At 37.1% G+C, this 22,144-nt stretch overlaps 1 protein-coding gene across 23 annotated transcripts in view; it reads left to right on the top strand.

Annotated features, from left to right (window-relative positions):
• The window catches only part of SYNJ1 (synaptojanin 1), a 71,835-nt gene that overhangs the window by 10,939 nt on the left and 38,752 nt on the right, over positions 1 to 22,144 (top strand). For 12 of the 23 annotated variants that reach the window (XM_068912374.1, XM_068912364.1, XM_068912369.1 and 9 more), the window contains exons 3-13: positions 3,533 to 3,619; positions 4,010 to 4,277; positions 6,558 to 6,783; positions 8,155 to 8,238; positions 8,891 to 8,952; positions 9,544 to 9,640; positions 10,897 to 11,066; positions 13,735 to 13,816; positions 16,534 to 16,686; positions 19,883 to 20,048; positions 21,620 to 21,643. In XM_068912374.1, the coding sequence (XP_068768475.1) occupies positions 3,533 to 3,619; positions 4,010 to 4,277; positions 6,558 to 6,783; positions 8,155 to 8,238; positions 8,891 to 8,952; positions 9,544 to 9,640; positions 10,897 to 11,066; positions 13,735 to 13,816; positions 16,534 to 16,686; positions 19,883 to 20,048; positions 21,620 to 21,643 (1,419 nt within the window). The remainder of the gene's footprint in view (positions 1 to 3,532; positions 3,620 to 4,009; positions 4,278 to 6,557; positions 6,784 to 8,154; positions 8,239 to 8,890; positions 8,953 to 9,543; positions 9,641 to 10,896; positions 11,067 to 13,734; positions 13,817 to 16,533; positions 16,687 to 19,882; positions 20,049 to 21,619; positions 21,644 to 22,144) is intronic. The other 11 variants (XM_068912468.1, XM_068912452.1, XM_068912444.1 and 8 more) reach the window with 2 other exon arrangements.

Here is a 22,144-nt window from a genome sequence, read left to right as displayed (position 1 = left end):
GGCATGAAGGCTAAGGTGGCAGATGTCGATTTTTAATGAAATAGCTTTTCATTAGGTTTTTGGTATCTCTAGAAATGGGAAATTTCATGTGCAGTGGCAGTCAATAATGGATTTCAGTCTGAATCTACTCTGGCTGGAGGATTGCTTTTTTTTTTTTTTTTTATCGTCTATAAATGCAAGCAATTCCAGTGGCTAGTAGTTATGGAGATACGAGCTCAGGAAATTCTTAACTTGTAAATGTTTGGAAGCTACCCCATTTTTATGCAGTTCCTCAGGGTTTTTTGTTTTTTTTTTTTCCTTTTGTGTTTTCACCACTGGTAATGGAATACTGAACTAACCAGACTTTCGGTCTAGAGCACTAAAGCCACTTATATGTTCTTCTAATAGTATTACTGCCTGTTCCTCTCTGGGCCCTGGGGGCACCCCCCCATCCCTTGCTGTCCTGGGCTTCCACCAGGCCCCCATTTCCGCCCAGCCCAGGGCCATTGGTCCCTGCCTCCTGATGTCCCAGCAGTGCTGGGCTCCAGCCCACCACAGCTGTGCCTGTCCACCGGCCCTAGCCACAGCCCTGTGGAGGTGCCTGATGCCCAGGGCTGGGGCTGCCCCCACTGGGACGGGCCCTGCCTGCGAGGCCCTGCCCTGCTGGCTCTGGGAGCCCCTGTCGATACCAGCACAGCGTAGCTGTGTCCTGATCCCGATTTCATCTGGATTATCACAAAATGCAAATAATTTTCCTCCATGCCATAGCACTCCTGATCACAGGAAGTCCTTTACTATCCTTTATCCTAATAGCAGGTGGAGTATTGATGCAGTTAACAACCCCAAAAATGACTGCATAGCATGGGCTTGGTGCTTCTGTGATAGCTAAGAGAGCAGTGTGGTGCTGTAGAATTATCTTGGATGAGTTTCAGCTGCTATCTTTTCTGCTGTTCATGCTAGTTTTGTTGCTGCTTTCTTTTTAGCCTGGTTCCTTAAGGAAAGGAGGCTTGTGTCATACCGATTTGTTTATCCCTTCAGTAGGTTTTTTACATTGGCCAATATCAGTCATCGTTGATTGAGAGAAAATGTCTCAAAATTCTTGCACATTTTGTGAACACTGACTCTTAGGTTCAAACTGGCCTCCTCAATGAAGAAGGACTTGCACTATGAGCTTAACTGTAACATAAAGTCATAATTTGCAGTAGGCATGATGTGCCTCATGGGAGGTGGAATGAGCATGTTGCAGGTAAGCTGTAGAGCTGAAGTGACCAAGCTCTTCAGCAGCCAGCTGCCCGGTTACGGGGCCATTTACATGTACCTTGCACCTAGAAGCAGATTCTGAGGAGGCTGTGACAGAAATCTGGGCTAGATGAGGAAGGGCCAGAAGCCAGAGGCATGAACTGAACCTTCTGGGGGGTGGAACATTTGTCATTTTGTCATTGGGAGTTCAGCCACCAAAAAAGGTAGGAAAAGTGTAGTTTAGCACCACTAGGCAGTCCACATAGGAGACAGGAGATACTTATGCTAACTAACTTTTTGGAAAAGACTAACTTTTTGTTCATAGTTCACACTGTATTAGATATAGCGTAATTGTATCACGTGGTGTGAAAGCTGGATGCTTTTGATTGGTGTTTGGTTAAAAGGACAAAAATTGACTAGCCATAATAAGTTTTTAGATTTCCATTTTTTGTTTATTTTCCCCACCTTTTGCTGCTTTACTAGCAGTAGCCTTTTTTTTAGATCTGAATCTGCAAACTCTGAGTTGGTTAATTTATTTTGAGCATTTACTTATTAAGGCTTAGGAAGAATAGCAGGCATTCTCTGCAGGGGAACAAGTGAAATAAATCCGCGCAAGACAGAAAATGTCTGTTGTTTTCAAATGCCATTAAATGCTGCTAGGCACCATTAAGAAAAATCCTGCAAAAATACGTTCGTTTGAAACAAAATCTTATCTTCCATTAATGCTTTGGAATGTGAAGGCAGAAGGTGGCAGTTTTCTGGTTACAGAAAGCTGAGTTTAGAGAAGCGCGTTGACATTAAATGCTTCCTGGGAAAATCGATCGGAAGAACCAGGTTTTGATGTTTAGAAGTTGTTCTTTCCAGGCCAGTGGTGATCTCGTTAAGAAGAATGTGGTTTGGCAACGCTGACAAAATCACTATCTGTAAATAATGTGTTTAGGTTAGCTGTGATTCATAACACTTATCGTGGATGATGACTTTGGGAAGAATCGTGCTGCTATCTTTTTTTTTTTTTTATCTTCAGCTTCTGGATTACAGGAACACGGTATATCAGCATGAATAGTTAAAGAAGCTTTTTCAAAGTGCATTTAATAAAATGTTGGATGAGCTTAGATTTCAGGCTGAAGTTAAGTTTAACTGCTTCATCAGTATTGGAGACTTTGATCCTCTTCTGTAATAACAGAACTGGAAAACATTTGAACAAATGGCATAGACTTGTGCACAGCTAGGACTGTGCTGAGCTTAGGGAATGCTCATTAGAAAGATGTGCAAGAACAGTTTCCCCATGTGAAATAGAGCACAGCGAAGTGCCAGAGTAATGCGTGTTTCAATTTACACTTTTCTTTGTGTCAAATTATTAACCTGTTTTTTAGTGTCAAAGTGAAAATTAACTAACAGGTTAGGATAGAGGAGGGAGAAAGTGCTGATCTTGAGTGACCGAGAAATCGCTATTCCAGTGGATCCAGTGGCAGAGCTGGAATTGTCAGTCTTTGTACTTCAGTTGCAGTCACAGTCATGAACAAAAGCTCAGGGCAAGTGGGATCCCGTTTCCGCTCTGCAGCGTCCCTGTCATCTGGCTTTGCGGTCAGGCTTGTTCGTCTGGTGTTTTGAGCACAGATGAAAGTTGTAGAGTGTACATGAAAATCGACTGCCTGCTACATGAATAATGGTGGATATAATTTTATTTGTTTCTAAAATATTACTCATTTAAAATTTTTCAAAAATGCTTTTGAAAATTGTGTTTTCCTTTGTCTAAGACATGGCTTTTAAGTACTGTTATCTTGTAGCCATAAAAGAGTTTTGCTTTGCTTGGAATATATCTAAAACTAGTTAAACTACCAGTGTGATAATGCAGTTCAGGTATATGGAAATAGTATCTCCACTTCATGGTTTTATTCTTGGAGAAAAAGGATAATGTTTTTTGGAATAAAGCAGCATTTAACACTACTGTAATTTTATCTAATTACAGAAGAGCTTTCTAATGGAAATAATGTGTCTGTGTTTTAGGTGCTTTTTATATTAGGAGATAATGATGTTAAAAATGCCAATTTTCTGCTTTAGTACCACTTAGGTCCTGGTTTTTGTTGCCTAAAACCAAAATGATGCAAAGTAGCATCATGCTACTTTGTCATAAAATCAAATATTCATTTTCCATTATAAAATTATGTATGTTAATACATTTTGGTTTCTTTCCAGGAATTTCACGTCAGCACTGTTGCTGTAGTCTCTTGAATTTTCTTTTTAGAGTGGCCTCATTTTTCCTGTTATAGTGTACGGTCTTTTCCATCATAAGCTCCTCCGTTTTCTCTCATAGCATCTGCAGAGAAAGATACAATCAAGAGTACCTACTCCAAAGTAATGGATGCATATGGGCTCTTGGGTGTATTAAGACTAAACCTTGGTGAGTAAACTATTTAAAATTTTACTTTTTAAATTGTGGAAGAAAATCCTGGTTCTCCTGTAAAACTGCACAGCACAGAATCCTCAGACAGAAACCGTGTTCCTTTCTTATTTTTGTTTTCCATCTTTGTAGAGTAACTTGCAAGTTTGGAGCACTGCCAGAAATGTGGGCGTAGACAAAAATAACTTCCATTTTCAGAATTACTTTCAATGTGGTTTCTTCTGTTTGTATCTCCGTACTTCTGCTGAATTTGAGAATGGCTTCTTGGTGTTGGTTCCGCTTGCACCTGTTTTGGCCTAATTGGGGTCTGGTCGTGTGCATTTAAGAATATAAATACATCACATTCTGCTAAGATTTATTCCGTTACCTGTGCCTTTTCTGGTTTTACAGGAGACACATTGTTACATTATCTGGTTCTAGTAACTGGATGCATGTCTGTGGGAAAGATTCAGGATTCTGAAGTTTTTCGAGTCACTTCCACCGAATTCATATCATTACGAACTGATCCAGCAGATGAGGATCGTATTTCAGAAGTGCGCAAAGTTTTGAACTCAGGAAACTTCTATTTTGCATGGTCTGCAACTGGTGTCAGCTTAGATCTTAGTCTCAATGCTCACCGCAGCATGCAAGAGCACACCACTGACAATAGGTTTTTCTGGTGAGTGCACAATGTGTTTTATCAGACATGATATAAAACAGTACATGCCTGTACAAACTAATCTATGGCAGGTTTTGATCCTTGTCTTTTTTAGCTCTTAAATGTACATCTTTGTCCTACAGATGATGATTAGCTGGAATTGCGTTCTTATAACTCTAAGAATTATTTAATCTAAGAATTTAATCTAAGGTTTATTTTATCTAAGGCAAAATTTGATTGTAATTATATAACATTTTCAGGACCACTTTCTTTATTGGAAGAAACAGGCTTTTGCTGCTTGTGATATACTTTGATCTGAACAGTTGTTATAACGTTGTGTTTCAGCTTTTGTGTCTTTTAATTCTTCATAAAACGTGTGAAATATTTAAAGGAAATGAGTGTAGTGTTGGGGTTTTAAAGGAAATTTTAAATCATCTGAGCATTCTGGATTCTAAAGCAGTGTGGTGTTTATAAAAAGTTTTCAAATGGGTTCTCTAACATATCAAAGGACTTGAAGTTTTATTACATAGAAAATTACACTCTCTTTACAAAATATTTTTGAATAAAATATAGGTTTTCCCACAGAGAAATACTGCTGTTTCTGCCAATAGGCAGCTTAAATAACGTCAGTGATACATACTGTCATTTAGGAGAGGTGAACAAATTCTGCTTCCATGGTGTCAGCCTTTGTTAAAAACCTGATACGTGTCTGTGACCCTTGGGAAGATTCTGAAGTCTTGAGAGTACCTTGTTTGAACGGGTGAAGAGCTAGCTGTTCTCCTCTCTGCTGTCCAATATACAGGACACCAAAACAGCTCTGAGATTCATCCCTGTTGACCATTTGCCACTATTTTGGTCAAACAGAATGTAGGATCAGATTGCCATATAAGGCTAAGTATGTATGTCAAGACAGAAAGGAAGGTCTGGTCTTCAGAGACATTTCTACTGTGATGTGGATTTAGAGGAGTTCTGGCTAAGAACTTACCTATTGGCCTCTCTCTTTGCTTCTGGAAAAAGACTGGGCTCCATGGATGGATCTATTTCAAGGCTTAAAATGATGGTGCCCGCTGATCCTGTTCAGATCAGCTGGGCCTTACGTTTTGTCCCATGTCCTAAAACTTTTAAGTGACCTGGCTTTTGTTCAGAAAGGATCAGTCCTAACAGGAGGAGGAAGTGTCCCAGATTCCAACATCGAGACATATAAACACTAGAAGTCAATAACAGAAAGTATTCTGCTTAGGTATTTCAGTAATCTTGCTTCGGCTTTTTCTGTCGAAAAGTTCTATTTTCAGATTGCCTAGGGAAGATTACTGTTTGCTTTTTCAGTCTTGGATTGTAATGTATCTGTGTACTTTTCTGTAAAATTAGTGCATACTTGATCCACAGGATTTGAATCGTCATAAATGAATATTTTTAAAGCAGGTGAGGTCTTTTGGTAAGTTGCAGATGTAATTTTTTTTTTTTTAATCAGAAGTTTAGAATGAAAAGGCCACGATCAAAATTAATACCTTCAACCTTTAGATTAAATATGTTATTTGCAATTGTGATAGAATTCTATGGGCAATGACAAAACCAGATGTCATGCTAGAGTTTACTTTCCTTTGCTCTACAGAAAACTTTACTTCCTTTTTAAATACATGAACATTTCCATAGATCAGAAGGCGAGCAAGAAGTAGAGTGAGTTTAAAAAAATCTCGTGAAACCCAAACTTTAATCTTACTGACTACGGTGTTAATTGGTACTAGTTAATTCACAGGTATATCCAGTTTGCGGATCTTTCTTTCATTTGAGCAGTGACGAGTACTCGAATAGTTTATATGCGGTATATAAAGTACCAGCACTTAACCATGAAACTGGTATTTGTAGAAATTTGAAAATCAATTGGTTATGAATGCGTTCCTGGAAGCTTGTCTGTGCAAGAGGAGTCACTGATAAGTGTGGCTTTATTTTTCTAGAGTGTGTAATCGGTGGCTTATCAAAGCGAGACCTGAGTGGAGAAATACAAACAAGCTTGGAGTATTGCTTTTTGCTGGGTAAAGAACAGAGTCTATACGGGTTGTCTTTTAAGATCATTAAAATTCATGGCGACACCCCATGTTCTTACTGTGCAAACTAAGCTATTCTCTTGTAATCTATGCTATTTCAAGTATGTTTAAATAAGAGTTTTGTCATAAAACACTGACATGCATGTTTTCCTTTTCTTATTTGTAGTGGTGGGTATAAGAAGTTAGTAGCTAGCTTGACAAATTGAGCTGTGCTTTATTTCCTTCAAGTAATTTTTTTGTTTGTTTTTGCTGATAGGAACCAATCACTGCATTTACATCTGAAGCACTATGGCGTGAATTGTGATGACTGGTTATTACGTCTCATGTGTGGCGGGGTGGAGATAAGGACAATTTACGCAGCTCACAAGCAGGCAAAAGCTTGTCTTATTTCACGACTAAGCTGTGAACGGGCTGGGACCAGGTTTAATGTCCGAGGAACAAACGATGATGGTCATGTTGCTAATTTTGTTGAAACAGAGCAGGTATGTTACACTGGAGTCCACATTGCTTGGCTGATAAACTCAATATAAACAAGAGTATGTGGATAGTTTTTTGCCCTAAATCAACAGGTCATGGGTCAAAGCCATAACCAACATAGAATAGTCCCTTTGCTGCTAAATGTGGAATCTAAGTAGGTTATATAATTTGATGTTGTTGATTTTCCGTGTAACTTAGGGTGAGGGCACAAAAGGGTCTGAGTCATGGTGGCTTAACAAGTTGTTACCTATTAGCTGAATTGCTCTAGGTGACTGTACTTGCTTTTAGCCTGAACTGTAGGTGACTGTGTACTCCTTTTAGCCAGAGCTGATTGTAAGTAAAAGATCTTAGAAACATTAGCAGAAGAGATTTTGGCTAATGCATGTTACCTTGCAGTTGGGATAAGCTAAGAGTGTTCCTCTGGTTACTTAATATGGCTCAGCTGAAAGGTAGTTTTTAAAGCCACTGCAATTTTGCTGCATTTGATTGTATATCCTTGCCCTTACTATACAGAAATGCCAGAAGCTATTAATTGTTGCTGCCCTTTCTTTGCTCGCTTCTTATGATAACCTAGTTACCGAGATTTGTTCTTGCAGCTATATTCTTGCAAGTGGGTATGTTTGGGTAACTCACTGAGTCTTTGCAAAGCCTGGGTGACTTCAGTGGGATTTTATCCAGGTAGGGGTCTGTTCATATACACCAATTTTCAGGAGTCTAGACAGAACACTGTTGTTATGGTTTCTCCATCCAAGTTTCCTGTCAGGCTAACGTTACTGAGGTGCCTGTGACGTATCATGCCCCTTAAAGTTTCTTTTCCTGTATACCTAATAGGCAGCTGCATTTTGGATTCTGGTAAATGAAATCTGTACCTGTGTTCTGAGTAGGCTGCGTTGTTGTTTTCTGTGCATTGGTCCCTTTTGTGTACGTCTCAAGCATAGGCCCTGTTAACCCCTTCACAGACCCAGCTCACTTCTTTCTTATTTCCTTCAGTCTTTCATTTCTGAAGCTGTGTCACTAATTTCAACATTTTGGATAATCTCTGTTTATAGTTCAACTGTCCTGGGGCTTGTGATATAAGAAGCAGAAGATCTATAAGAAGGTCTTGCCAACTCCTTAAAACAGTTGTTCTTAGCACAGAAGCCATTCAGGCCCAAATAATAAAGCTTGTAGTTTTTTCTCGGACGTCGTGAGTCATTATTCCTTAGGGGGACAAAAAAGTGTGAGGAAGAGAACAGGTATTTTAGCTTTTACTGTGGAATATGCATCGTGTAAATATTACTGTATTTATTAGATGTTTAGCTGAGGTTAAAAACCTAAAACCTTGTTTCACTCTCTGATACTTACTAAGAGTATGGGTTTTCTTTTTTTCTCTACAGGTGATATTTTTAGATGATTCTGTGTCATCTTTCATACAGATTCGAGGATCTGTTCCATTATTTTGGGAACAGCCAGGCCTGCAGGTAAGCAGGAAATAGATGTAAATATACAGAAAATTCTTATTTGTGGTTCTTAAATATCTTACGGTAGCCTTTAGGCTCTTCTGCACTGTTACTTACCTGGATGAGATTGTCCTTTGGTAGCAAGTTGGTCCTATTGTTAACTGCTCAGGCCTGCTACTCTTGAATACTGTTTTGTGCAACAGTTGAATGTGCTCTCTGTCCATTACTTCTGGATGTTTTGTCTTAGAATTTCTGAGTAATATAATTACATCCCAGTTTTCTTGGAAGGGGGATTGTGTCAGCATCTGCTACCATTAAAAAGGATTTGAGAAGTTCATGCCTCACACAGACTTTAGGTTCTTTAAACTAGACATACAAGCATATTGCAGTAGAACCACTGAAGCATTTACATACCTTTTACCAAAAACACAAAATAATTAGATTGCGTAACTAAATACATTAAATCAAAAAAGTATTTTTCAGAAAAAGGAAGAGGGATTTAAGTCAAGCCAATAAAAAGAGGGCATTCCTTAGGAAGCAAAATAGATTTTTAGGATTTCGTTTAGGAAGTGAAATGGGTTTTTAGGCCACATTTAGGATTAATAGAGGTCTTTGAAGAGCAATTAGTCAAATGAATTAAGCCAAATAATTTAATGTAATCTTAATGTCATAGGTGGGATCCCATCGTGTCAGAATGTCAAGGGGTTTTGAGGCGAATGCACCGGCTTTTGACAGGTGAAGTGATGGCTTGAATTTTCTTAACGCACTGCAAATCACTGATAGATGATGTCTCTATGTGATAGGATATATTATTCCAAACGGGAGGCTTTTCCTGTACAAAAATGTGATTCAGCAAAGCAGGGGACTGCCTGGACAGTTTTTTCAAAGTTCTGCAGGATTACTTGTGCTCTTGAGTGTTTTGTTGAAAAGTTCAAAGAAAATTTAAAATATTTTGCTAAACTGACAACAAACATTTTGTTTGCATCAAATAATCTGTATTTGTCAGCTACTATTTAAGAGTGGAAATGTATATTTTGATTTCACGCCTGTGATGACACACTTTAACCTCACAACCTTATGCTTTTAACAAAATGTATTGCGTTAAGCAGCATTTTTAGTGCTATTCTGCTAATTAAATGGCAGTCAACTGTTGTGTGCTATTACTCAGTTATATTATTTTGTTTGACATGACATAGTAAAAGGCTTGCTGCAGTTATTAAGAGTACCCAGCACATTTCTTTAGTGCCTCAGTAAGTGTTCCAGGTGTTCATGTTAATTTTCTCCATGCCAGAATATGAAATGTGGAATTTTTTCTTCTATTAACAGGCATTTCAGAACACTTAAAAATTTATATGGCAAGCAAATTATTGTAAATTTACTTGGGGCAAAAGAAGGGGAGCACATGCTCAGCAAAGCTTTCCAGGTAATTATGACAGTTCTCACGCTGTGTGTATGTTTGGAATTCACCTGTTGATTCTGAAGCTTTTATGTAGCCTTCCAGAAATGAGACTGCTGCTTGTAGTTAAAATTGTATTTATTGTCAAAGCACTGCTTAAGATGCATAACATGAAATGAATTTTTAAAAGCTGTATTTGCAATTAGTCTTTGATAATTTTTGTGTTGGTTAGTTTCCTGAAAAGTTTTAACAGCAACATAGGCGCTGTTGAAAGTTTCTCAGTTATTTTCATACTTCATGCTTATTAGCGCCTTATTTATAAAGGAAACAGATTTTACACTTTAACATTAGTGAATAGATAAATGATATTTGTGCTATTTAATACTCTGGGTTATTTTTTAAACTTTCCCTCGGAATTCCTGGATGTCTTCCTTAGTATTAAAAAAAAAAAAAATCAAAAATGCATCCAGCAATTTACGCTTAAAAGCTGCTTCATGGTTAGGTTTAAATGCTTGTTCAGATGATGTTAACTATAACTGGCCATTTGCACAAATTCTTCCTAAGTAGGTTAAAAGTAGCTGTCCTATTGTGGCCCATGAATGCTGACAATTTGAGAAGTTCTATTTGAAATGAAGAAATATGTCAATAGTCGTGTGTTCTTTCCCTTTCCTTTTTCCCCTTTCCTGACGTTATCGTTCCTAGATGTTTATTAATGCCCAGTACAGCTCACAGCTCTGCCGACAGAGACAGCGTGAGCTCCTCAAGAATTTTTGGGGAATGTTAGGGGAAATTTAGCTCAACCTTCATCTACAGCAACCTAAATAATTTATTTGGTTTTGTCTGTAGTGGTTTATGGCGGATTTACTCAGTCCCCATTGCTGACGGGTATGTCAGAGATGGTGGTGACTGTTAGTGAAAGGAATCTTCAATTCGTACAGCTCTTTGCAAAGTGAAGCATTTTGACAATGGAAGAGGTTTTCATATAAATACCGCCTTGGTAAGCTTAGTATAGTAGGGAAGAAATTTTCTTGATTATGGCAAGAAAAGAAAAAAAAACATGGGCAAAATATTAATATTAATCAGTTCTGAGTGTTAAGGTGATTTGTTGAACTGTAGTGAAAAAATGATTTAATTTTTACCTAAGAGAGAAAGCATGTAATAATCAAGATCGCTAATAAAATGGCTTTAAAAAATATTTGTTGCACCTTATTTAGCTTATACTACTCTAAATAGTTCATCTATTGGTATATTTATACCTTTTCCCTCTCTTTTTATATTATCAGAGCCACCTGAAAGCATCTGAACATTCAGCTGATATCAAAATGGTGAACTTTGACTATCATCAAATGGTTAAAGGTGGAAAGGCAGAAAAATTACACAGTGTGCTTAAACCTCAAGTCCAGAAGTTCTTTGAATGTGGATTTTTTTATTTTGATGGAAAGGAAGTTAAAAGGTTTGTTTGCATAACTTCTGTGACTTCCTCGGATTAAGTAATGATTCTGGGGTGCTTTTCACCCCTTGACAAGAAGATAAGAGGAAAAAAAATACTTCTAGTTATTTCTGTTAATATATTTTTATTGCATCCAAGATGATGCTCGGCAACTGAAATATGAATCACTTATCATTTTACTGTAATAAATTTTGCCTTGTTTTGGATGTACTCTGAAAATCTTCTTGTAAGAAGTCTCAAGACATCGATGGGAATGACTTAATTTCCAAACCTTTGAACTCACCGTTTTGGTGAAAATGGGCAGTTTCCCTTGTTGTTGGGTACACTCACATTAGATAGAAAAATAAATTATTTTCTCCCTCTTCCTGTATAAAATTATTCATATTTTCCTTGGTGATGGAGCATACCATTTTGTATTTGCTGTAAATGCTGACATTCAGCGTAATCTGTTTTCCTAAATTTGCTGGCCCCTGTTTTCACCGTTTGACAGGTACAGCTCTCTGCAAAATATGAATGATTCTCAGTAGTGGTATGTGTTAAAATCTACAGTAATGAGTAGTAATACCTTAGTAGTGTAAGATTTTCTTCAAATGTAGATGGCTTCCAGGGTCTTTAAAATAAAGATTTTGCCATTGAAGAGAATTAGGATTAAACAGGGAATCATCGTAATGGGATGTATACGCAAAAAATGTATTTTGAAATGCCCTGGTGAGACAATAAGCGGTTGTTCATTGGCCTTGTAGACAAGATTTATTTATTAATTTTGGTCAGCAGGCTGCACTTTCTGTAACTCATGTAAAAAGTATTGCCAAAGTAACTACTTATTCTGATACAACTCGTAGTGGAAGACAAGACAAACGCAGTTTAGACAGATGTATTTTTAGCAGCTGATGTATGGTTTAAGTCGCACAATTCCAATTGCACAAAAATATTTTTAGTTCTAAGTTTTTATTAGAGAAAAAAATGTTGTATATTACTTTTGGAAGTAATGAAATTAGAGATGGACGTTCACCAGTGCCATTGCAATTGTAAATTAGCTTGATGCTGCAATTTTGGGGCTCTGGAGGGGACTGTGGTAGCTGTTTTGTAATCTGCTCTGTGTTGCCTGGTCCTGCTTCATCGTTGTTCTGTCCCCATTTTTCCCATACCTCCATCTAGAGCAAAGACTATGTTCACCTCGCCAGGGAGAGGGAAGGAAGCCTAGAAACAGGCAGAATTCTCTTAGTAGGCAGAGGCTCTTTTCCCTCTCACACTCTTCCTCCTCTTAACTAGCACCAGAGCAAAGGTGCTGAGAGGGGTTTTCCATGAGGAAGAGAATTACTGAGCGAGGAGACTGTGCCAAGGCCCAGCTTCATCTTCAGGTGGAGTAGGAGAGGAGAGGAGGGCTGCAGTGCCTCTCTGTGTGCTAGCTGCGGGTTAAGGCCCCCCGGGGCAGGCCTTAGCTAGACCCAAGTAAGAATGGATCTGGTGGAAGGAGATGCACACTCCCAGCTTTACCTCAAGACCTCACTGACTGTTCTGCAAAAGCTTTGAAAGTGCTGTGACGCTTTGTGATGGGAGTATAGCTTTTGGTCTTGACAGATTCAAATAATATCATCGCTCGTCAAAAAGACTGACAACAGAGCTAAAGCAAAATAGGCTGTGACTTGTGATGGCTTTAGGAATTGCATTAATAAAAGGTCTGGTGACAATTTTTGTAAGTTTGCAGTACATCTCTCTTGAAGAATGTCAGTTTTTCTTCTAATATGGATAGCAAGTTGCTTTGTGTTTCAAATCAAAGACAGAGATAATATTGGAGGAAGATTCTTCAAAATCATCTTGAGAACATTCTTCAAAACCTCCCACACTTTTTGATTAGACCTTCAAGTAGCATGAATGTGAGGAAACTCTACTAACTTAATTGGACAAAGCATGTAGTGGGAATGTTGAAAAACAGAAAAACTGTGAATCACTGGAAGAGCCATCAAAGGTTTATCTTCATGGGTAGGCAAAGAGAAGATGGCAATTGGCTAATGCAATTATTCTGGTGGCTTTTTAACATGAATTAATGGGCTTCTTTCAAAGAAAGGGGAGCAGTTAAGAGTTAAGATGCCTAAGCATCTGTCAGATTAGGGGGAAGAGGCTTATTTTTTCATTTTTATTCGGGAATGAAAGAGAAGTAACAAGGGGTTAAAATTGGCTTCATTGGCTTTATCAAAAATTCTTGTAACTTGTAGTTTGGTTAAACAAATCAAAGAACTGTTCTAATATTTTTTTTCTTCATTTTTTGTTTTAACTAAGAGTTAGTGCCTCTGAAATGCTTGGAAAATGTGTTAGTTGGATTGTTTGAAAAGAATGCGTAGTCCTGCATAATGCTTTAATGTAGCAAAGAAGGAAAAATCCCAAAATACTGAAGAGAGACTGGCTTTGTTACAGAAAATGAATTAGTTTTGTAGAGTGAACATGGTTCCTAAATTCCCTGCTGCTAGTGGAGCTAACCCTCCATTGCTGATGCATTTATAAACATATTTATGATGACAGTAACATTGCAGTGACAGTACCCTAGTTTACTGTTCTGGTTCAGATCTTGATGTCCCTGCCTTTGTTGATGATATGTTTGTTAAATGAGTTACTTTAGTTGTTTTCTCTCTCTCTCTCTCTCTCTCTCTCTCTCTCGTTGTACTTGGCACAGATCTCAAAGTGGTACTGTCAGAACAAATTGCTTGGACTGTCTGGATAGAACAAACAGCGTGCAGGCTTTCTTTGGCTTAGAGGTAGGAAAATAACATGGGTTTCCAGACAGAGAATCTGGACTGTTCCTGATATTTCTGTAGTAGTTCAATTGTAAAATTAGCATTATCTACCATATGAAAGATGAATTAAAATGTATCGTAGATGGTAGTGTGATTTATAGCATGATACTGTTCATTCAGTGGGCGACTAAATCTTGGTAGTTTGGAGAGCAGAGGCTGTGTAGTAGTAGTTACAGTTACACAGTAGTCATGTAACGTTATTAAAAATGTTTCATCGTTTTTAAGGTATCAGTTTCTTCTGTCTGTAAGGTTCAGGCTTGCAATTCCAGAGGAAGTAGCAGTGGTGGTGTCCTTCACAAAAACGCTTGCATTGTCAGTAACTCCTTTAGATGAAGTTCCTCATCATGTAGTAGTGTTACAGTTCTCAGTATCTGCCAGTGCAGTCTGTTCACGTTTTCACAGCGTTGTGCTGTGAATTCTTTATGAGATGATTTGTGGGTTTTGGCTTTGACCACACTCAAATTCTGTACTTGGAAATTAACCATGCAGTTCAGTCCACCTGCAGGGTGGTTCTTCAGAGCATCAGCTTGCATTTGAAACAAAGCTTCTAGCCTGCTGGCTTATACGACAGAGCTTGAACATATGAACCTGATTGGAATTGATGGAGTAACATGGTACAGGTTTTTCAGGCAGCCTGAAAGAAAAGCTCTCAAAAAATTTTGACGGCTCGACTCATCTTAATAAATTAAGTTTGACTCCTAAAGATAAAATTTGTAAAATATTTAAAAATGCAAAGTTGTGAGTGCTGTAAAATTAAACTAAGTAAAACGATTATCTTTTTGTTATTGTTCTGAATTTTATTTAAATTAAAACTCTCTTGTTTTAACATCTATGTGAAGAATTTCTGATAGAACTGCAAAATCCATTGGCTGCGGAACAAACACGTTTCTTGCTCTGGAATATGTAGTGTTTTGCTACTGCATTTACCTATTGAACACTGTTGCCAGTTCAACGATGTTTTAGTGAAATGAAATACTGAGCTGTTTATGCTTATGCAAATACTCTAAATTTTTTTTGTCCTAATATTCAACATCAATACGTGCAAGAGCAGATGCAAACACAGTTTGAGAGAGAGAAAGGTTTTTTTTCAGTATTTCAGCTCTGTATGTACCACAGGGATTACACCTTTTAATTCCCACCATTCAGAAAAAAACTCACATCTCTTAGTACCTGCTAATTATATTCATTTGTACGAGATTTAGAATTTTTAGTCACTTCTTTATTTCACTGTAGCTGGAAAAGAGTAGCTGAGAGTTTTGGAAATCCTACAGCATTGTGTTGCATTATGTGGTTTAGATATCTGTCCATCCTTTATTGACTTTGCCGTGGGAAAGACAGATGATAACCTTAAAATCCTTCCTGATCCTAAATTTGTTTACCAGAGTTTAACAGTTCACTGTATAGGCACAAGGACAAATCTTTATATGCACTTAACTCAAATGGCAAATTTAGGTTTACAAGTCAAAATTTTGCTTTCTCCTGCCTTTTTAGGCAAAGATGCAAAATTTCTTTAGAGCAGCTGTGTCAAACTCCTCTTTGGTGCGAGCTAAATTGTGATTTCAGCTAAAATGTGAGAGCTAGAAGTGCAAAACTCTTTAACAAGAAGCAAAATTTTAAGTTCTCACCAGCTGCTTATTTAATTTTAAAACTATATTTAATTGAGATATTTAAATTCTTAGATTTGGATTTTTTTTTTAATGTGGCAGATATTCTCTTGACATATCAAGTACTGAGCTGTGGATGATGAGCTAAAATTATGAGATAAAGAAGCCAGTTTGTGAAGCTTCTTTTTTTGTTTATTTCTACTTCATTTCATCTACAAGTTTCCTTTTGTAACTCTTATCATGTTCTACACAGCCTTTAGAATTTTGTTTTTACCTAACTTTACCTTGATCATTTTAGGCTTCTTCTCCTTGCCATTGGGCACCTCAAATTTTTTAAAGATTTTTTAAAACACTTGAAAATAGCTTTTTAATTAGTTTTAATTTTTGGCGTTTATTTTCAGTATTATATCTGTAGCCAGAAATCCTAGAAACTTACTTGAAGCTTTTTTTTTTATTATTATTATTTCATAAACTGGGATTTTAAGAAAGAAACTATTGCATTTCAACATCTGTGACTATAATGCTGCATTTAATTGTGTAGAAAGCATTGTGGAAAATCCATTCAGCTAATACTGATTGTGAGGGTAAAGAGTGCAGCCTGTCAGGAAAAATTTAAGAATGGATATAGAGTGAATGACAAAAGCCATTGCTGTTTCTCTCGGTATCACAGAGCTCTGTTGCTGTTGCATTTTGGTTATAGAGGTCAGTGTTTGGTATTATGCTTTTTTGGGAAAGAACACGAACTGCTCTAATCCTAAATTAAGTAAGTGGGAAGACTTGAGAACCAAAAACAGCTTGCATTGTAACCATAGAATTTTTAGATGAAAATAATCACAGATCAAGTACGTAATTCTTTCCCTGCATTGCTATCTATCTTTTAAATAGAGAAGATGCTGGTACTAAAATCGTATGTCTGATGCAGCTTTATAAACGTGGCACGGTGTCAGGTTCTTCAGAATTATGTATATAAAACAAAACTTTTGTGTGTGTATATGCTGAGAAAATGTAATGTACGTTTTAATAAATACCTTTAAAGATTTTTTCTTTTGCAATTGTTGCCTTCCACTATTGCAGATGCTAACCAAACAACTGGAGGTATTAGGATTAGCTGAGAAGCCTCAGTTGGTTACTCGCTTTCAGGAAGTTTTCCGATCCATGTGGTCCGTGAATGGTGATTCTGTCAGTAAAATTTATGCTGGAACTGGAGCCCTTGAAGGAAAAGCTAAGGTAATGCACGTTTTAATAAAAGCTTTAGCAGTATTCAGTGGGGTTTGTTTTGTTTTGCCACGAATATGATAATTAAAAGATTTTCTTTTTTAAACTGTGCTTGTGGTGTAATTCTAAAAAGTTAAAGTACATTTAATGTGACAAAGTTCATTATGTTGATAACCAGATCTTATTTCAGTACATCCTTTCTCAACAATGCCCATGCTTCCCGGAGAGTCTCATTCTGTAGCAAAGAATGAGGCTCAAGACATTTACTTCTTTACATCACAGCTCTCAAAAATATATATTCAAATTGGCTTTGGCTTGTTTGAATATTTTCAATTTTCTGTCTGTACCTCTGCCTTCTCTTGTTTCAGTTTCACTCAGCATATCTCCTTTCTTCGAAAATGTGCTTCACCGGACATTATTGTTCATGCTTTTAGTGTTTATTAGCAGTGTTAATTTTAACGTGTCGTAGTTGAATGTTTTTTAGTTTAGTTCCTCCAGCTGTTTCTTTCTAGTTTTGCAATTGCCGAAAAAAAACCCAAATTGCATTTCTTCCTTCCTTTGTAGTGTTGTGATAACAAACAATTCTGTAATATATTTGCAAAGTAATGCCCTGTTTCTCTTGAGCTTTTTTTGTCCTTGTTGATGCCTGAGTTGTTCAGATTTCCTAATGCTGTCTTTATTTTTCTTTTAACAATGCTATTTTTCTTTTTTTCCATAATTCTCTTTCTTATCAGGTGACATCTGTCAAGAAAAACAAATGTTGAACCAAAGCAGTTTTTGCCCTTAGTTCCATCGAGAATCTCTTTTCATGCAATTCCTTATCTTCAAGCGTGCTCTGGTTTTCATTCCTTGATCTCCATTCTTTTAATTTAGTTATATAGTATTTAGTCATAGCTGACTATTTTATTTCTCCATCGTTTGTTTACCCAAACCATAATATCAAGCTCATTCCCTGGCACACATAGCAGGCATCACAGTAAGCTGCATGAAAAGAAAACAAGTAAATAGGCTTGTTGCTTATTCTGCCCTTGATTGGTGCATACAAGACCCTTTCATCTGGGAATTGCTTGTATTTTAGTGTAGAGTGGAATTTGGCTAAAAATGTTTAGTTTTATTTTCTTACAAAAATGTCACCTAGACCCTCGGGAAAATTACAGTAAGTATTTTGTGGAACGTCTCCCCTTCTTCTAACTTTCTTCTTTTAACTTTATTGGTTTCTTTTCCTAAATTAATACTTCCTTGTCATCCATTTGACTACTTAAATTTTTTACTTTGTAAAATATGTTTAGTAAATTTACATTTGCATTTGAATGTGTAAAATACAGAGTATATTTACTGTGCTGTTCTTTTGTAATGATCCAGAGTAGTCTGTCCTTGTCCATAGTGTTCCTTATAAAACCGTTAATGAGTACAAAGTCTCATTATTCAAATATACCACTGTTAATGAGTACAAAATTTTATTCTTCAAACAGAGCATCCCTGGTTAAAGTCAGTTTCTTGCAAAAGGATCTCTGATACTTGCAAAGCCGTACAATACATGCCATTTTTTCAGGGAAACTTGTCCAGGTCACTGCTCAGTATCTGTGTCAGGACTGTGCTAATATATTTTAAAATGTAGCTTTTAAGTGGTTATTCTCATTTCCCAAATGGGAAGTTTGAAATTCTTCCAATTCTTGCTTGTCAGATTAATTCTTCGAAGACCCAGAGTACTTAGAAGTAAAAGTATAGAAATTTAGGATATGAGAAAAAAAATATTTTAACCTTAAATGTGTTAATGTACATTTCGATGTTGAAAAGCAGTCCATTTTTAAGAATTATAATGCTCATTACATCTAACTCCTTAACTACTCTTTCTTTTGCTTTCTCTGGGTTCCTTTCAATTAATTGCCTGGTATGTGAATGGTGAGTGTGGTTTTTTTTTGGATCATGTTGTAAGTTGTATATTGTCTGATAGAAAGGAAGCAGTATCCTATTAAAATTCTGTTGTAATGGTATGCTCCCCAACCCTTCAGCCACACTGTCCTCCAAAAATTGTGCTTCCAGTTGCCTACTACTAATACTTGGCAAAGGAGTAGTTTCTTGTTACCTAGTATGCTTCAAGGAAGTAAATGGCGGGTTGGTTTTGCAGTCTTCTTAAGCTTTTTTTTTTTTTTTTCTGCTGTGCATTTACGAGACCTTCATGAATAATTCAATCTGTAAACTTAAGAGTATTTTCTATGATAATATAATACAATGCAGCATCCCTGATGGAGTGTGGTCTCTGTTTCATATACATGCAGATATTAATAGCATGTGTTTACACACCCCTTACCGGCAGAATATGCTTATGTGTGTACCATAAGACACAGTGACTCATGCAATCAGTAGATTGTCTTGGTGCCTGTGAAATCATGGTCTGTACTACGTACACACATGAACACTGCTGTGTTATGAACCATGTGTGAGACTGCATGACGTGTTGATTACATTGTGCGGTAGGTGTCTGACCCACAGAGAGTATCTGTAGTACCAGTACATCTCTTGGAGGTTTTTTTTTAGTTCAAGCAGTAGGACTCTGTTCTTTTGGAGCACTAGTCCATTGTGCCACTTCTGTGCAGTGTGTGCAGTGACAGGGATCTTGTATGCATGTAGCTATAGATTAGTGTATACGTTCCTTCTGGGATACTGCATGAGACTTGCATGTTATTTTCAAAAGTTATTGGGGCTATCCCTTTTTACACATGGATTTTCCAGAACATGAGTTCTGAACAGGTATGTTCATATGTGCATATAAGTACATATTCATGTATCATGACGTTTGAACTCAAGTGCTTGTTCATCTCTCACTATTTGGGGGAAAGCCCAAAATCCCATATCATGGTCTAAACATGGCACTACATGAATTTAGTTTTTGAAGACCCAGGGTTCAGAGAAAAAAAAGTTTATTCCCGTTCCTGAAGTATTTTTTTTTTAATTTTAGATCATTTAACTGGAATAATTTGCTCCTTAAATGTGCCGTGAAGGCATTACTGTGTTGTTTGGCATATGGGGGAAAAAAAGCATACGTAGTACAGTAAGCTCAGAAGACTTTTATCTAACACATAAGGAAGGAAATTACCTTAGATTTTAGAATTATTAATGCAGTTTACAAATATGTTAATGAATATTGCCATTGTTTTTGTGAGTGTTGTCCAACATAAAATATTTTATACGTGTTCCTCCCTAACAGGCTGGAAAGCTGAAGGATGGTGCTCGTTCTGTGACCAGAACGATTCAAAATAACTTTTTTGATAGCTCCAAGCAGGAGGCCATTGATGTTTTGTTATTGGGAAATACCCTAAATAGTGATTTAGCAGATAAAGCACGGGCTCTCTTAACCACCAGCAGTTTACGCGGTATGTGTCTTTCAGGATTTTAATCTGTCTGATAACTATTTGGTGTAAGCAAGTTGTATGGACTCTGTTCTCAACGCAATGTTGGAAAGTATAAATGCTGTTTTATGTAGTCCGTTGGCTTATTAAAAGGAAAAGGTTACTTCTGCTGTACTGATGTTGCCCAACTAACCTGCTAAAGTAATTTCTTTGATGTTTATATTTTGGTAATGTCTGGGGGTGGAATGGGTAAGTATTTATGGAGCATATTTGTCAGCTTTACAGGAGATGGTTATCAGATATGTTTTGTTCAGTTTTTCAAGTCAATTTGTAGGAAGTGATAGACATGACAATTACATGCTGAATTTGGGGGGGAAAAAAAGTTTATTAAAACATCATGCTTGATCTGTCCTGTTGGTGAAGAAAGTTCTCACTGCATTGTTAAACTAGACGCAAAGCAGATCATCTTTTCACAAACTTTACTTAAGAATGTTGCTAGTATCTTGATTTTGTTTCTAAGGTACTGAGGAGCAAAAGGGGCTTTGGTGATGGAAGAAAATTTAGGATAACTAGAGTTGCCAGAAAAATCCTGAAGAATGGTTTTCCATCACAGAATATTTTTTTGTGAAAAGGAAACTTTTCAAGGAATGTATGCACCACTTTAAACCACAAAAGTTTGTCAGGCTGTGGGTGAAATTTCATGTCAAAATCAGCAAGAAATTTCACTAAGAGCCTCCAGTAGCTCTGTTTATGCAGAGTTGGACAGTCCAGTTATGTGAATAAAGTTCACCTGATCAGTGACTGGACCAGGTATATGACTCTGATTAGAGTACTTACCTGGGATGCAAAAGATGGTAGGGCAAATTCTTGGGCAAAGAAGGAACTTAAATTTGAACCTTCTTTCCAATATCCCATGTAAGAGTGTCCTAAATTCTGGATTATTGCCAATTTGGAGATGAAAGATGTTTTTAACTTCTCCTCCCCCTACCCTCTGACACTTCTCAACCCAGAATGGGAAAAATGTGTTAAAGCTTCAGTGCAAACCTGACACAGGGGGAAAAAAAAAAGTCTTGCCTGATTCTTATGAGTATTTATTTATTATGTGGAACCCCAAGGGCTTTTCATCTTAATTCTTACCACAAGGTTTCAGGTTATTGTCACCTTCCCTGCATCTGAAGCCTGTTAAATCAGCCTCACCTCAAAATGAGTTAAAAGTCATTCTCGTTTCTTCTCACTTTCTCTGTGAATGCAAGCTGTCCTGTCAATATTTGCAGCTCCTGTCAGCTGGAGAGCAGTAGTCCCTCTTCACTGGACGTGATATTTTTGCACTGTTTACTAGGTTGTGAATAATTAGAGAGACCCTTGGTCTCTTCATGTGTAAATCTTTCATTAAGAAAGGAAGAAAGGAGAATTTTTAATGACTTGTGGAGCTTTTTAGGTTTTGCAACATAAAAGATGTGCTTTAACTGATGCTAACAATTATGTGTAATGTTATATATATGAGCATATATTCTCTCATAGTGCTGAAGATTTTTAAAAAACACAGTTGCTTATTTGACTAACTACTTCTTGTTTCCTTCTTACTGCATCCGTAGTTTCAGAGCAGTCATTGCAATCAGGTATAGTATAGTAAATTCAGCTGTAATATCTGAGCAGCTATTGTTCTTCTCTAGCTTTTTCTTATGTCCCTGTGTGCATAAGTTTGGTGGTGGGCTCACATTTTCCTAGTATTAGTTGGATCTAGTATTCCTGTGCCACAAAATTCTTTAATACAAGAAAGGCTGTGAAGGAGAGAAAATTGTTGGAATTATGCTGGGGTGTGAATTACAAAAAGAGACAACCAATACTTTGGTTTTTATTTTTGTAAATGCTTTATTCTTGTTGCAGAGGAATTTGCTTTTTTGTCTCGTTTGGGAGTTGCTGGTTTTGGATTCTGTAACTTAGTCTAATATGCCTTTATAAGGACCTGATTGCTGGTGTTCTTGCATAAAATTGACTAAATTCACATCTCCCAGTGCAGGCTAATGTTGTACTAGAATGATCTGAAATAATGTGCTGACACTTGGTTCTTGTGGAGAAAAAGTACAGTCAAAACCATTGAGATACAGTTACCTCTGCAT

This window comes from Struthio camelus, chromosome 1 (genome assembly GCF_040807025.1).
Source record: "Struthio camelus isolate bStrCam1 chromosome 1, bStrCam1.hap1, whole genome shotgun sequence".
Taxonomy (NCBI): Eukaryota; Metazoa; Chordata; class Aves; order Struthioniformes; family Struthionidae; genus Struthio; species Struthio camelus.
This window is presented reverse-complemented; position numbering and strand designations above follow the sequence as displayed.